Genomic DNA, 16115 nt, shown 5'->3' on the forward strand with positions numbered 1-16115 from the left:
AAATCCCAGGATGAATTTAGGTGTTATACTGGGAGAAGCAGAAAACATGGGCAACAGTTGGATTCAAATAAAAGTTTGTTTTTACAGTAACATTTTTGTTGTTTTGACCACACTTGACTCCTTGTAATCTAGTATGAATATTGATTATTCACTTTGGATATTCTGGATTTAAAATACTTTACTGAATAAAGACTGTAATTCTTGCTTATTTGTATCTATACTATTTTCCCAATGGTATAATTTGCTTAAATCTTTTACAGTGAACTTTTATGCTGCTGCAGAAGACATATTTGTAGTATCAGAATGCTTTTCCTTCTCCAAAATGATGAGACAACTCCCCAAATTATGTGTTGACAATGAAAATGCATCAAAAATTTAATTTAATCTTAGCATGAGGTGGCATGAAGATGAGCTTCAAAATTATTATTTATACTTTAAAATAACCTGGACATTTTTTTTCCTGGAAAAAAAACCCACTTGGATATTAATCCCAATTTATGAAAGCATTCAGGATCATTAGAAAAGCTATAAAGGATTGTGTTTTGGGATGTGGCTAAATCCTTGTGCCAGTTAGGAATATGACTTAACTCAGTATGAGAAAATAAAATAATTTTATTACCACAATGTATTTCCAATGAGTTTATAATATTTTGCTTCCCACTTCGAAAAACCTGAGCTTGTTTCATTGGTAGTACTGTACTTAAGTAAATAACGTAAACATTTACAATTTTTTAAACTATATTTTCCAATAATAATAATGGCAACATTCTTATTTGTTACATTAACTTCAACTTATAGAAAACATGGGAAGACTAACAAAGGGTTAAGGGAAGAAATCTTGCTTCACTTTTCTACTGAAAAAGTATAGGCTATTCTGCTTACTAATAATTGTTCTTAGTTACTCACATATCAAATCCTTAAGGGAGGGATGTGTATACCTCTTATACAACTGTATCTACAAGAAATAGGTTGCTTTATAAGATAAACTTTTGTTCAACATATAAAATATTTTCAAAACAATTGGGATAAATTACTGTAAAAACTAGTTATTGAAACAAAATGTAGAAAGTAGACATGTGTGAATGAGATGGGCTTCACTATAAATATCATTAGAAATATATTGCAAAACAATACAGACACAGCATGCTAGCCTTTTCAACATGCTAGCCCTGGTATTGGGATTAGATATTGGGATACACTTTGCAAAACAGCTTCAAAGGGCATGTCAATCTATGTGCCCACACAATATTAATAGAAAAATAACACTGAATTTAAATATATTAGCTAACTGAACAATTAATTCTTCTAAAAAGAAAAAAATATTTGGTTTAAGTAAAGAGCTTTCCAGCTTCTTTCATTTTTTTTCTTCTGTCGATTTTGGAAATTGCAGTCCATCCTGCCTCTCGCATCTTTCTTACAGTGGCAAGTTTCATCGAAGATCCTGGAGTTTTCAGAATAGATGGAGCTTGAATCTATAGATAAAATGCTTGACTTAGTATTTGGTAAGTAGTTATTCTGAGGTCAAATTTGGCTTCCAGGGAATTACTAATACCTGCTTTGGTGTCCTGACACATAGATGAGAAGATTCTGAATAATCTTTATTCAGCTTTTTAAACATTTCTTGTTCTGTTACAATACTCTTGGGGGAAAAATAATTGTTAAAAGTAAATATTTCCATCTACTGAATCTCTTCTTTCATGTTTCACTAGATCCTACAAAAACTAAATTATATCTCATTTAGGGTGTTTTATTAGCCATTAAAATGTACTATTCTTTCTCTTTCTCAGTTCACAAAGAAGGTGATCTAAACTCATAGTAGGAAAGAAGATATAATCTTTGCCATCTCCTCCATAGTAATCTTCATTGCCTACACTGCTTCCTTAGCATTATAGGACAAGAATCTATTAGTCAATGGTGGGGGAAAAAGAACTCTTTTTTTGCTTTCACATGTAATGTAAGGCTTCTGTGTATAGTAAATAAAAATGTGGACATGAAATATATATTAGAATGAATAAGTCCCCCAAATCTCTAATAAAAAAATAACCTAATCATATTCCAATATTCCTCGAATATACAGTATAATTCAGACAGTTGATAAACGTAACAGCATAATGTAGTTCTCTAAACAATATTTCTAGTGGAATCAGTTAATAAAGTCTCAGCAGACTATTATAAATGAGAAAAGTAAACAAATACCATTAAAATCAAGAACAAATACAATGTAGGTGTATTCTGGAGGAAAACACTGAATGCTTACAGAAAGTCTGGAAGGAACTCCAGATAAATTAATTGGGAATTTTGGTAGTATCATAGTTATAGTATCAAATACCAATTCATTAACTGGAATCCTACAGCACTGAAGAATAAAAAATATGCCCAGTTGACCATCCTTTTATTACATAAACACAGATTTCATTTCACTTAATTCAATGATTGTGAATGACATCCTTAGATATTGGAAAAATAATTTCCAAGTGAAGAATACAATGAAACAGAAACAGAAAAATGTATAGCATTTTAGGAGGCATATTTGCTCCCTATGGCAAAGCCGTTCCTGAGGTTCTGGGTTTGAATGGACATTAATAGAAGACACCTGCTTCATGTAATCCTAATAAATTACAGTTTGACAATTTATCTGAATACTTTCTAGATAACCAAATATAAAACTTTTAAATATAGATATAAAAATATAAATAAAAAACTTGTATGGGGAGGATACATGTGAACTTTATTGTCCTACTAAGTCTAGCCTGACCTACCCAGGCCAGCAGAGGTCTAATGTGGATTCCGTCAGTCAAAGAACACTACTATCTACCAGAAGAGCCTCCTCTGCCACAGCATCCACCCTTTGGAACATCCTACTCACCAGGGTAAGACCTGCCCCCAATCTCCTATCATTCCATAAGAGCCTAAAGACCTGGCTCTGCAAGTTGGCCTATGGACCCAAAGGGGAGTTCAACTGATGGCTGCTACATTGATAGCAGATGCCACCTCCCCTTCCCTGTTTTCTGCTCCTCACTTGCACATATTTTTTTACTAATATTATTGGTGTATTTTCTTTTTCCTTGGATATTTTATTGTTCTCTTTTACTTTTGCTTTGTTTAAACTTTTTTGTTTTTTATGATTGTGAGCCATCTAGAATAGCCACATGGCAAGATAGAAGGCAAATAAGTGTAATAATAATAATACATATATTTGTGGGATAACCATTTATTTTACAAATCTAGAAAAAGTAGTTCCAAATTTTGAGTTTTTGTTAGTCTCTCTCTCCATCAAGACCTGCTGGAGGGATTCCAAGGCTACAAGTATTTTGTTAGCGACCTATAGAAAAAAGAACACTGAACTACATAGACAGTAATGATGGCTATACTGTACTCTATGTCTAAAACTAATCAGATATTTAGTATCAAGTTAGCTTTAATTTATAAAATATGGAACATTATTTTATAGCTTACACAATTTTTATTCCTAATCATTTTCTGGAAAGTTTGTAAACTGCAACATAAAAGGAAACAACTTTACATGTTGTTGGGGCATTATAATTCATTATAATAGCATTCGTGCTCTGCTAATCTTGACAATATCAGAAAGATCAAATTAATAGACAGATTTCTATATAGCAGGCAGTTGAAAAAGGGCATGCTCAATGGTCCCAATTTGTTTATTTTACAAAGGCATCACTATTTCACATATAGAATTTTCCTATATTTCTTCTCTGCAACTGTGGAAGGAAAATATCTTAAACACAGAAATGGAAAAGCTTTCTATACTTTGAAGCTTCTAACTGCTGGAATATACTGCTGGTATTATTAAAATTTTCAAATTTTCAGGGGAAATTAGGCATACTAGGTAGAACACATGGCTGCCTAGTGTTCATAAACATTATTACACCATTGTACAAACCTTTCCATATCAGAAAAAGGTTAACAGGAGAAAGCCTAAGAGTGTTAATTTCAAAATTAATGTTATATTCCATGTAAATTGTAAACCACGATCAAGGATGAAATGGGCTAGCTACACAGGAAAATAGGATGACTTTAATTCTAGTCTGAACTTAAAATAATTAAAATTCTTGCCTGTGTTTTCATCATGTCTGCATCAAGACATAAAACTGTTTTAGGAACATATCTTCACATCTGAATCTCCAAGCTTAAAAAATTATCAATCAGCGACCTAAAATATTCGTGAAATGTCTTAAAGGCAGCTGGAATATAATTACTATGTGCATATCTCAGAATTGAAGATTGACAGTTGCAGTTCTCTCTGCATGTTTGAAAGAATATATTACATGTGCTTTCTTACTACCAGAAAAAAATGCCATTGCCAGATACTTAGATGCCCATCTATTCACGAGATATGTGTGTAGGTTTTCTGGCAAAAATGTAATTTTAATAGTTTGTGATTAATATCCAATTTCTTTTTACAGAACCAGGACTTTAAGAGTTCTTTTTCATTCAGTATGTGTTCTAAAATAAATGGCTACATGATCTATGTATAATATGGTATTTATTTCTCTTCTACTTAAGCAGCACTTTTCCCCTCAGATTTTCTATTATAGCCTTCAATATTTCTTTGATACACATTAGTTAGATCTTTAAGAATGAACTCAGTATCACCTGTTTGTGTCTACTGACTCACTTTTTTCCTTTGGGAAAATTTTTATTATAGTTGCTTACTTTCCATCTATAGCTACCAATTAAGAGCTAAATCCTTTTAATTCCCTTATTAACCTGATTTTGTCTTCTGATCTATTTTCTCACTGACCTTTAGTTAAGTAGTTAATGTGCTACTTTTTATAATTTATTGGGATTAAAGTTTTACATGATTAATTGGAAACGGCAGCTGTTGTTAATGAGCCCTTTACTATTTCCAATAAATAAAAGATTTATTTTGGTTCAGGTAAGAACAGGTTGATAAAGTTTGGATTGGAAATATTTTTTCCCTTTCTTCTCATCTCCATTCTAGCTGTCCCTCCCTTATTTGTTCCAGGGATTCATGCTTAGTTAGATCTGACCTTGAATCTGATTCTTCATACCAGCTTATCTTCTTTGGAAACAAATATATTTGATGCTCTTTTCCAATTGCCATTGTTTCCCTCTGCCTCAAATAGAATACTGTCCCTTTAGCAGAGGATGAATATCAATATAGTTTAAAACATGTACTGGAATAATTTAAACCTTTTTCCCCTTGCCATCTCCCACACCCCTAATATCCATCTTTCCTGCAAGAAGAAAGAGCATTTAAATGTTATATTTGTTTTAGATCCAGAATAGATAAGAACCACTAATTGTTCATTAGGTCACTTTGGTTAATCTGTCATCAAAGAAGTTGGGTGAAAAGAATTTTATCTGCTCCCATTCATCCCACTTGCAGTAATTTGCACCATATTTTTTGTTTGGATGGGGAAAGTTTCTCCCCAGGTCATGGTAATAGCAGTTTCAAAATGAATTGTTTTTCCAATCTTTGTCATCTCTATATTGCCAGCCCACTTTCCTTGAGAGGTTGTGTACTGTATTGCTTATTCACATGGTACATCAAATCAATATCAACACCAGTACAAGAAACCTCAACTCTCACATATTCACATCTTCCCCATTTTCTTATTGTATCAAGAGATACAAGTTCTTCACCTTCCCTGAATAATACTGCAGATTATTAAGAGGCATAAAAATTTAAACTGAACTCACTTATCTTGTTGCACTATAGCAAGTCTTCTAGTTTAAGTTGTTGTTCATCTTTGGCATTATTCTGCAAGTCCAAGCTCTTTCTACGTTATTTCCTTGCTTTGATCTTACATTTCTTTGTGTTCTTCATCATATTTCCCTATTCTATTGATAATGCAACACCCCCTTCTCAAAAAGGGCAATAGGGCTTGCAAAAAAAATTACAATAAAGTGAATCCATCAATGGGAAAAATTTAACGAACCAGAAGCAAAGAATCTCTGAAACAAGTTGCTTGTATCTCTTAGACTTCCTTATTATGTTGGCAATATTGAGAGTCAATAAAAGATTCTCTTGCTCAGACAACCATTTTATATATTTACATTTTTCCAGTCATATCATCTACATCTTTAACCTTACAATTTAAAAATATTTTCACTTCATTTATAACTTCCTTTTCATAATTTTTTAATCAAGCCCTGATGAAATGCCCTGCTCTTGCTCTAAAAATAATTTCAAAATCATGAATAACTGAAACAGTTGAAGCTATTTAACTTACTAAATATTATTTAAATTAATAAAATAATTCTATTTTTTGTACATGTTTCCAGCCATTTCAATAAAAAGCAGGACTAATTTTTAAATTAATACCAGGAGGTCAGTATTGTCAGAGCTGTCTGACCGAGAATCCAATTCCAAAATAACTTTTCTTTTCTTTTTTCTTCCTTCTGAAACTAAATTGGTGCTTTCTCTTAGCAGTTTAGATTTTGGTGGTGTCTTTACAGTATATGTCTATGAAAAATAAAATATTAGAAACAAGTTATGATAGCTTTTAAACAGCTAAACCATAAGAGGTTCTTAAAACGTTTTAAGCAACATAATGTTAAATGTCTCACTTGATACAAGTTCTTACAGTTTATGAGGGAAGGCATCTGAAACGATTCCACAAGGTAATAGCAAATTAACATTTTCGTTTGTGCATATACAGAGGACTTGAACTCTAGGGAGGATATGAAACATCCTAATGAATCAAAGTAATAATAATCCCAGGACAGGAAGGCCTAGAGGAACGTTATTCATGGGGTCGCGATGGGTTGGACACAACTTCACAACTAACAACAACAACAACAATAATCCCAGTAAGACTGTCCCCCCCGGTGAAACAAATTCAAATATGTAGTATTCCTGTAAACCACAGATGTCAAACTTGCTGCATCACATGACGTGTCACAATGTATCGTGACTTTTTCTGCATTGCAGTTGCTGGGGTGGGCGCAGCCTCTGTATGAGGCAACGGGCCCACAGGCCGGCAGTTTGACACCCCTGCTGTAAACCTTTTGAGGAGTTCTTAGGGTTATATTACATTACACTATACAATTTATGCATGCATGCATGTATGTATGTGTGTGTTTATTTAGTATTTAGTTTTTAATTTCTAATTTAATTAGCATTAAATTATACTATTTAACTAGTATAATTAAAACTTTAATTATACTAATTAAACACAGATAGTATTTAATTAGCAATCTAACAATATAGTTACTTTTGGAATTCATAATATGATATATGTATGGGCTATATATTTAATTCAGATTAAGAGATTATATTATACACTATTGCAATTATTAAGTGATTGTTTAGTATGTATACCTTTATATTTTCAGTTTTGAATCTGTTTTCTTTGGTTAAACTAAAACAAGAGTGTATTTAATTGTATAACTGTATCCGTATTGAAGATAGTTGGAAGTAATCCTTTTTTGTTTTTTTGGTGTTTGTTTTTTAATTTTACTTTTTAAACCTGTCCTTGCTATTCCATTCCTATCTTTACTATTTGGTTGTAATTTTGTATTTTATCTCTTTTTATGAAATTTAATAAAATTGTTTAAAAAATTGAAATCCCTTGAAAGTCCAACAATTTTACCACTAGCATCATCATCATGTTCAAACATTTTTATCTCAAGGATAATTAAGATAAGAAAGAGATGATTACATATGCCAATATGATACAAAACATATGAAGACAAAACAAATTAAAAATTGCATGATAAAATGAATGTAAATTTTTAAAGAAATGACAGTGGAACTATGGAAAAAAGTAGTAAAATTTGCACCAAACCACAACATGAGAGAAAATTGGTATAAAATGTTCTGTAAATGGTATATAATTCTTGCAATAATTACCAAAATAGATAGATCACACAATAAATATTAGAAATGTAACTTTTTGCCATATATAGCATTCATGCAAAAAGACTCAAAAGTTTTGGAAAAAAACATACCAAATTGCCTTTAGAAAATACTTAAAATATTTTTTAGTGAAAACTACAAATATTGATCCTAGAAAGCAAAATGAAAACGTATCACAGCTTATTAAGATATATGCCAACAGCGACAAGAATCTGGCACACACAATATTGCAAAAGAAAACAAACCTTGCTGACAATACAAGATTTGAAAGTCCAAAATCAAAGAAAATGTGACAATGGAAAGATTGACTGTATATATTCATAAAAGACGTCTAACCACATTTAAGCAGGAATGGCGTCCTTATTTACAATATACAACATAAGGCAAAATAAGATGGAATTTTTTGGAAAAAAAGAAAACTAAACATAATTAAAAGAATCTAAATAAATAAGTAATAATTGCAGATGTTTAAAAATAATATGTACCCATTAATACTCATGAAAAAGAGAAAATAACAAAAGGGAGAGGGGTTGCTTAAATGCCTTTTCTTGAAAACAGTTATGTTTTTTTTATTTTTAAATTTTTGTTTTTCTTCATCACTGTATTAAATCTCATTTTCTTGAATTCACACTTGAAACATCACTTCAGTGTAATGTTTATGCAACCGCAATACCACTACTTTTCTTTAAAAAATGATAATATTTATAAGTTAGAGGTTATATTTACATGTATATATTCATATGTAAGTATTTTATTCCACCCCCATTTTTCTTTCTTTGTTTTCTTGTTGCTTTTCTTTTGTCCCTTTGTGTTTTCTTAGAAATATTTTTTGAAATGATTTGCCACTGTCTCTTTTCTAAGGCAAGAGTTACAGTTCCAAAGTTACTCAGTTAACTTTGTGCCTAAAGCAGAAGTAGGATTCATAATCTCCTGATTTCTAGTCTGGTGCCTTAATGATTCTAATGTACCAAAAAGGCTTGAATTAATAAAAATAAAAAATATATTTTAAAAACATTTTCTCTAAATATTAAATGGTTAATATTTGAAAACCAGCTTCACTCTATCTGTCTTTGTAAATCTAAAATAAATGAAAAGGAAATAAATGAATTTGTTAAGAAACAAACCTTGGCAGGTGTCCATGAAGACTTCTCTGTATATTCTAAGTTCTCATTAACAGGTATAAAATGTTGATATATGTTCTTTTGGGAGTTAACTGACTGAGGGTCTGAATTAGTAGCTTTAGGAATTTCTACAAGTGATGCCTGTAGTTTCTAAAATTAAATATAGTAAGAACAGTACAAAATAATAAAAAGAAACCATAAATTCAACTAACTTGAATTAATCTAACTTGTAAGATAAAATTACTTTAGAGTATAAAAAATTGTGACAAAAAAGTTAATCACTCAATTTATGTTTTTTACTGTTTTCCAGCAAAACAGAATGTGGGAAAGAAATTACCTTAAGGAACTCTGGACTTTACCTGTCTATCAATAGGCCTGTGTCTGAAAACTGAATGATCAAGCATGATCATACTTTGAAAGCTGAACAGATCAAGACTAAATTTGATTTGGAGGAAATAAGTCAGCAAAGTTATATTAAGTTTAATAAAATGAGCCAAACCAGGTAGCAGCGAAATAAAAAAAAAATCGTAAATGCTCTAAGCCCCCCTCCTCCCTCCTGGCCACATGATCTTGAACAATACTATTATGAAAGAGTTGGAAAGAATTCTAAAGCCATGATCTGCATGCTCTCCTTACCTGGTTTGCTTCACTGGCTAGGTTTTCCTGAAGGTAAATAAAAGAAAAATAAATCAAGTAAAAGGATTTTTTTACATAAAATGCAACGTGTTTTGATTAAGAAGTCATTTAACTTCAGAAGGGACTTTAACATCTACTCTCAGCTGAAAATTTAGCAAATGAAAATTGATAAATAAGCCTCATTAACTTTCTAATTCAGTTGAATGGATACACCGGTAACCATCAGCATACCTAATTGTGTAAAATTAGTAAAACTAAGCCAGCACAGAATTGGCTTGCCTTGATTCAATCATTGTTCCAAGTTATTGATTATATTGTATAATTTATTTAAAAAGGTTGGTGAATGCTGTCCACTTCAGATTTTTCCAAATTTGCTAACACTTTAGGTCTTAGCCTTTAATTTGTTTTTTATTCTTCATATTTAAAATATATTTTAAAAATCATAAAAGTTGCTTCATGATTGACAAATAGGGCAAACCACTATACAAATTCCACTTTTACTATAATTTCAATGATATTAATTCACTGAAGATGCTACATTTATCTAAAATGTTGTAAAGGTATTCCATAAAACATGCAGTGCTGAATACAGTATGCTTCATAATATATTTAATAATGTTTGGTTTAGTAACCATGTTAAAAAGTACTGTTAAAACAACATGTTTTATCAATAAAGGAGCTCTGGATTGAAATAATGGGGGTCCTTGGTGGTCTCTGAACTTGGTTGTTTTCTTGCAGATGTTTCATTACCAAAACTAGATAACATCATCAATGTACTGATGATATCACCTAGTTTCAGTAATGAAACATCTGCAAGAAAACCACCAAGCTCAGAGAGCACCGAAGACCCCTCAAACATGTTTTATTTTTTATTAAAAGTAATAAAATGTATTTACTTCTTAACATTTTCCTTCAGTTATGTGATGAGTTTATTAATTAATTTGTAATTAAAAATTGGATACAGGTTTATTAAATGGATATTTTATACATATTACTGCTGGATGAAATCTTTCATTCTAATACAATAAATTAGGATTTATATTTTAGTGTCTAGTCATATGGAAGAACATTAAGAATTCATTATTTGAACAGCAGTGTATCTTTATTGTAAGTTCAGAAGACATACCTTCTCACTAATTTCTCTTTTAAGCTGCTCCTGAAGAGAAAAAACTTCACTTTTCTTACAAGAAAGTTCATTTTTCTGTGAATAACAATTATGTGAGATGTGAGAAATAAAGTTGGGACAGATCCTATGAAATACTCATCACTTTCTTTTAAAGCAGTAGAGAGTAAATATGTCAGAAAAAAGAACTATTAAGAAAACAACGTTTAACTGAAACTTTAATTTAATTGTAATTTTCACAGCAAAAACACGTGATTTATTGTTGCCTTTTGCCAGGAAATTTTAAAACTTGCAGTTTTGCTCTGAAATTTTTGAGAGTTCTTTCATCCACGTAGTAACCAGTATGGCCATGCAAATACTTCAGAAAAAAATGGAAAATTGAAGCACCTACATCAGTCTGAAAATAACTTACAAGATATTCTTACCAAAGACTCTATTTCTGATGACAGTTCTTGCAGTTTTGTCTTATGAAACTCTAATTCTGTATCTTTCTCATCCACCGTTTTATCATATTGGTGCTGTACAGAACAGATATTTAGTAGTTAAAAATGGATTACATTCCATACTGATTATGTGCCATCAAATCATCATCAACCCTTAGAGACCTCATAAATTTTCTCCATGGTGATATGTCCCTAATGTGCAATATCATTAAGAACTGAACTAAAAATAATAGAGCATTTGGATATAATTATTAAGGGAGTGGGAAATAGCTGTATATTATTTCAATTATAAATATATATAATTAAGTATATTACATCATGAGTAAAAAACAATTTATCTTGACCAGCAACTTTTACTATGGAGATTATACCACTTTTGTTTTTCAGTGAGAAGTGCTTAACTGAAATCAATCTGCCTCAAGCAGATGTCCCTTTTCAAGAAAAGTAATGTCTATTAATGTGCTGCACATGTATGTAAAACCCTTCTGTGGAGCAAAGGGAATGACAAGGCCATTCTTCTGCTCTATTCATCCTGAACAGTGCTCTTTTCATAAGGCCACTTTTATTAATCACTGATCAAAACATATTGGAAACAAAGGATCTCTTTCTGTAAGTTTTGTAAGTCATAGAATTTTGACTATTCAAATATAAATCAGTTTGATTAAAAGTTTGGCATCAGTTATACAGACTCTTTAGTAACTCAACTTACTCACCACAAAGAACAAATTTCCTCTTTGTTTCCTCTTTAAGCTCATTTACAGTTTAGTTGTTGTGGTGTGAAGGTGACACACTTTAACATTTGTTGAAGACATGTTTTCATAATGGAAACCACCAGCCTGATGCATGTTTAAATTAGGCAAAGGTGTTCTTATGCCAGCAGAATACTTTCTGTGTGGACATTCTAAGTTGCAAGGAAAAGGAGCCTTCAGAGGTGAATATTCTGCTGCAGTAACCTCAGTGCAAATGCACCATCACATTTCTGTATGCCTTCACAGCTAAAACTGTTGTGCCTGGCAGAGGCCACCTTACTGAAACTATATATTTCATCTCATTTTTTATGCCGGGACATGGGAATATCAAACATGTGGAAGACCAACTATTAGGTATCTGTACATAAGCAAAAATAAAGAGCACTTTTGACTCACTTTGGCAGATGAAATGACAGAGCAGCTACACTAACGTCTTAGCAAGAGGGGGTGCACGTGGGTGTGTGAATGCATGTATGTTTATACTGATGTCTGTGTAGAGAGAAAAAGAAAGACACCTCTCCCTATCTGATAAAAACAAGCCATATAGTTCTACTGGCTATATTACTTGACATTTAACTGCCCTGTAAACATAGAATCTCAAAATTTGGAAATAAGACCCATATGTTTAATAGGGACACTTTCAAAAAAAATATGTGCATAGGAAGAGCAGTTTGATGGAATATGATATGGGAGAGATTGTGACACACTAAAACAATGCTTCAATTTTCCAAATAGGAGGGCATATTTAAATTGGGGAAAATGTAAAATAATACAAGGAGTCCCAGAATTATATGTTCCTTTTCAAGATGATGGCTCAGAAAACATTCTAAGGTTCTCTTCCTATGGTCAGAGGAATGATTGAAGTAAGAAAAATGCTTAATCCTTTTAAGGTACAATTATTCATTACTGCTAATGTTTACTATTCAAATATCTTTCCCTCATTTTTCTGCAATAACAGTTTGCTTTATAGTAACTACTCACTGTTCCTTGCTTAGATTAAATTTCTTCTTTCCAGAAGCTGATATAAATGGCTTTTTCTAACAGAATTACAGACTCAGAACAGGGAATTAAAAGTAAGTGAAAGAGAAAAAGATTTGCCCTCCTTCTAAACTCCCTGGCAGAAAATAGGGCTCGCAACTTGGGTGTCTTCCTGGATTCACGGCTTAGTTTTGATGACCATATAGGAGCCGTGACCAGGGGGGCTTTTGCCCAGGTTCGCCTGGTGCGCCAGTTGCGACCCTATCTGGACCGAGATGCCCTACGCACAGTCACTCATGCGCTCGTGACCTCCCGCTTAGACTACTGCAACGCTCTCTACATGGGGCTGCCCTTGAGGACCACTCGGAGGCTTCAGCTGGTGCAAAATGCAGCCACGCGAGTTGTGATGGGGGTTTCCCGTTACTCCCATGTAACACCTCTACTCCGCGAGCTGCATTGGCTCCCGGTTGCCCTCCGGGTGAGATTCAAGGTGCTGGTGATGACCTATAAAGCCCTAAATGGCTTGGGTCCGGGATATTTGAGGGAACACCTGCTGCCGGCATCAAGCTCCCTTCATCCTGTGCGCTCCCACAGGGAGGGCCTTCTCAGGGTGCCGCCGGTCAAAGAATGCCGACGGATGACACCCAAGGGGAGGGCCTTCTCTGTGGGGGTGCCTGCCCTTTGGAACCAGCTGCCCGTGGAGCTTAGGACTGCCCCCGACCTTCGATCATTTCGCCGAGACCTGAAGACCTAGCTCTTCGAGCTTTCCGGCCCAGGCTGAGTTTTAATTGGAGGTTTTAACTGGAGTTTTATATTTTTTCAGGGACTTAGTTTAATCATTTAAAATTGCTCTTAAATTTTGTATTGATGTTTTATATACCCTGTAAACCGCCCTGAGTCCTTTGGGAAAGGGCAGTACATAAATTCAATAAAATTCAAAAATTCAAATGTAATAGAAATGAAAAGTGAAGATCTTAAATTTATAAGCCTCTTACTAGTTACTGTTTTGCTTAACTTCTGAGAGAAAAGTCAAAACTCACTCTCGAGACTCAAATTGCAAAGCCAGGTGTAGGGAGAGGTAGTCTTCAACTTATGACCAGAACTGAGCCCTGAATTATGATTAAGTTGTGCTGGTCTTTAAATGGGTCATCATGTGATCATGCCTAGTTTACAACCTTTTTAGTGCCGCAGTCCTTCAGTGAGCATTATGATTGTTAAGCAAGCTCACTGTACCTAAGTAAATCAGAAGTAAACATGGGTTTCTGGTGGAAAAAAGTCATGAATTGCAGTCACATAACTATGAAACGCTGCTAAAAATATAAATGTAGACTGGTTGCCAAGTACCCAAAATGGGAGGGAGTGGCTACCAAAACTTCAAAACTGTAATAAGGAATTGTGGGGAGGTTCATTATAACTTCAAAAGATCACTATGTGACTGAGAACTACCTGTAATATCCTGAGTCATTTGCAATGCTATTTTTCTAGAAAGTAAGGTAGAGAAGTGGGTTGCCTGCATTTCAGAGAGAATAAATCACTCCAGTTCAGTGAAAAAAGGCAAATGAGACTTCCGGTTTGCCTACGCACCAGACATGGACATCTGGAGGATGGGTCTCGTCTTCCACGTCCAGTTTCGCATCGCTGGGGGCCCCTAAAAGGGCCAAAGAGTCACCCTGGAGGGATGACCAGCAAGAAGGGGCTTTTGCAGAAACACGGGGGAACCGCAACCCCCCCCCGTTAGTGCCTGCATTCCCTTCGAACCGGTGGACAAAAGACCGGCCATAGCAATATGGCCGGTTACTAGGCTGCAAACAGCCGAAATCACACTTATCACCAGGCAACATTAAAGCAGCGTGGAAGAGACTGGTAAGATTCCTTTCTGATATCCCAATCTTCTTCCTTTCACCTAAATAAGTTGCTAAGTAATTTGCCCCCTGTGGAGAAGGAGGGGGGAGTTTCAACGCTCCCTTCAAGAGAGCAGCAATCTAGCCTCCAGGGGCGTTTTTAAAAAAAAAGTTGAAAAAATGAATTGATCTCAATTAGAACTTTATAACTTGCGGACTAAAAGCTTTTGACTATCTATTTCTTAGCTCCTACTCGTATTTGAAAATTTGGCTTTGTTCTTCCACAATAGAAGAAATAATTGAAAGAGATTTACAGATACCCCCCTAAAAGAAACAGAAAAGAAACTCTCTAAGCACTTGGAGGGCACTCAGTGGCCAAACTTGAAATTGAAATTTGATACTCTTTTAAAAAAAAGAGAGAGAGAAGAGATTTGGCTGGCTCCTTAGAAAAACAAGATAAGACTAGCCTTCAGCACCAGACATGAGACTCCACCGTGGAAGAAATGCAAAAACAAATCTATGCTATGTTGAAAATATCCTACCAAACTTATTAGTTTCTGTCTACAGCCGGCGATGAAATAAGAGCTTTTGGGGGGGGAAACCAGAAAGCGTCTTGGAGAAGCAAACTCAAATTTTGACTAAAACTAATAATTTATTGGGACACAACACAACAGAACAAAATGAACAATTAAATACATTGATGGAAGAATTAACTACTCAACAAACACAGACACTTGAACATAAAAATGAGAAACGAATGAAAGAAAAATTATATAGTCCAGAATAACTATATCAAGAGATGAAAATAATGAGAGGATTTGGTGTTTTCATCAGACCCCTCAACCCTTCAAAAAGGAAGATTGAAGGACCACTTCAATACAATATAACAATACAAGAATTCTTTGATGACCCTGAAGCAAAGAAGCAAAAAAACATATGGCAAAGGAAAAAAGCAAGAATAAGATTGAAAAAGAATGTACATATCTAAGAGGCCTGAAATGGAATACGAGATTAGACAGGATTGTACTTGGATTAGGAGAGATTGTTTTGATGAGTAGATTAAAATACTAGCTAATTAAAAAACAAAAAAATAAAAACAAATTCAGATGTATGAATATTAACTGTTCAATTGAAATACTGAGCTGTTTAAATGAAATTGATTTATATATATATATATATATGTGTTAAGAGCGATATAAATGTAATCAATATACATGGATGTAGTGATATGAAAGATGAAAGGATGTATTAAATGTTGAAATGGGAGAAACTTTTCGCTAATTTTTAATATGTGGGAATTATAATGAAATTATAAGAATATTACGTATATTGTTTTATCAACTTGTTGATATGGAAATGAAATAGATAAGAAGTG

General features: G+C 33.4%; 1 protein-coding gene across 1 annotated transcript in view; it reads right to left on the minus strand.

The window, feature by feature from the left end:
* Nucleotides 1-1328: 1328 nt before the first annotated feature.
* Nucleotides 1329-16115, minus strand: part of SYCP1 (synaptonemal complex protein 1) — a gene marked incomplete at its 3' end in the record, with an annotated part of 71380 nt that continues 56593 nt past the window's right edge. Inside the window, exons 25-31 of the mRNA XM_083360198.1 lie at nt 11155-11247; nt 10733-10807; nt 9607-9633; nt 8974-9120; nt 6314-6454; nt 1553-1639; nt 1329-1472 (exon numbers count right to left, since the gene is read on the minus strand). Of these exons, the coding sequence (XP_083216324.1) occupies nt 1329-1472; nt 1553-1639; nt 6314-6454; nt 8974-9120; nt 9607-9633; nt 10733-10807; nt 11155-11247 (714 nt within the window). The remainder of the gene's footprint in view (nt 1473-1552; nt 1640-6313; nt 6455-8973; nt 9121-9606; nt 9634-10732; nt 10808-11154; nt 11248-16115) is intronic.

The sequence above is a fragment of the Vipera ursinii genome, assembly GCF_947247035.1.
Source record: "Vipera ursinii genome assembly, chromosome: 3".
Classification (NCBI taxonomy): domain Eukaryota; kingdom Metazoa; phylum Chordata; class Lepidosauria; order Squamata; family Viperidae; genus Vipera; species Vipera ursinii.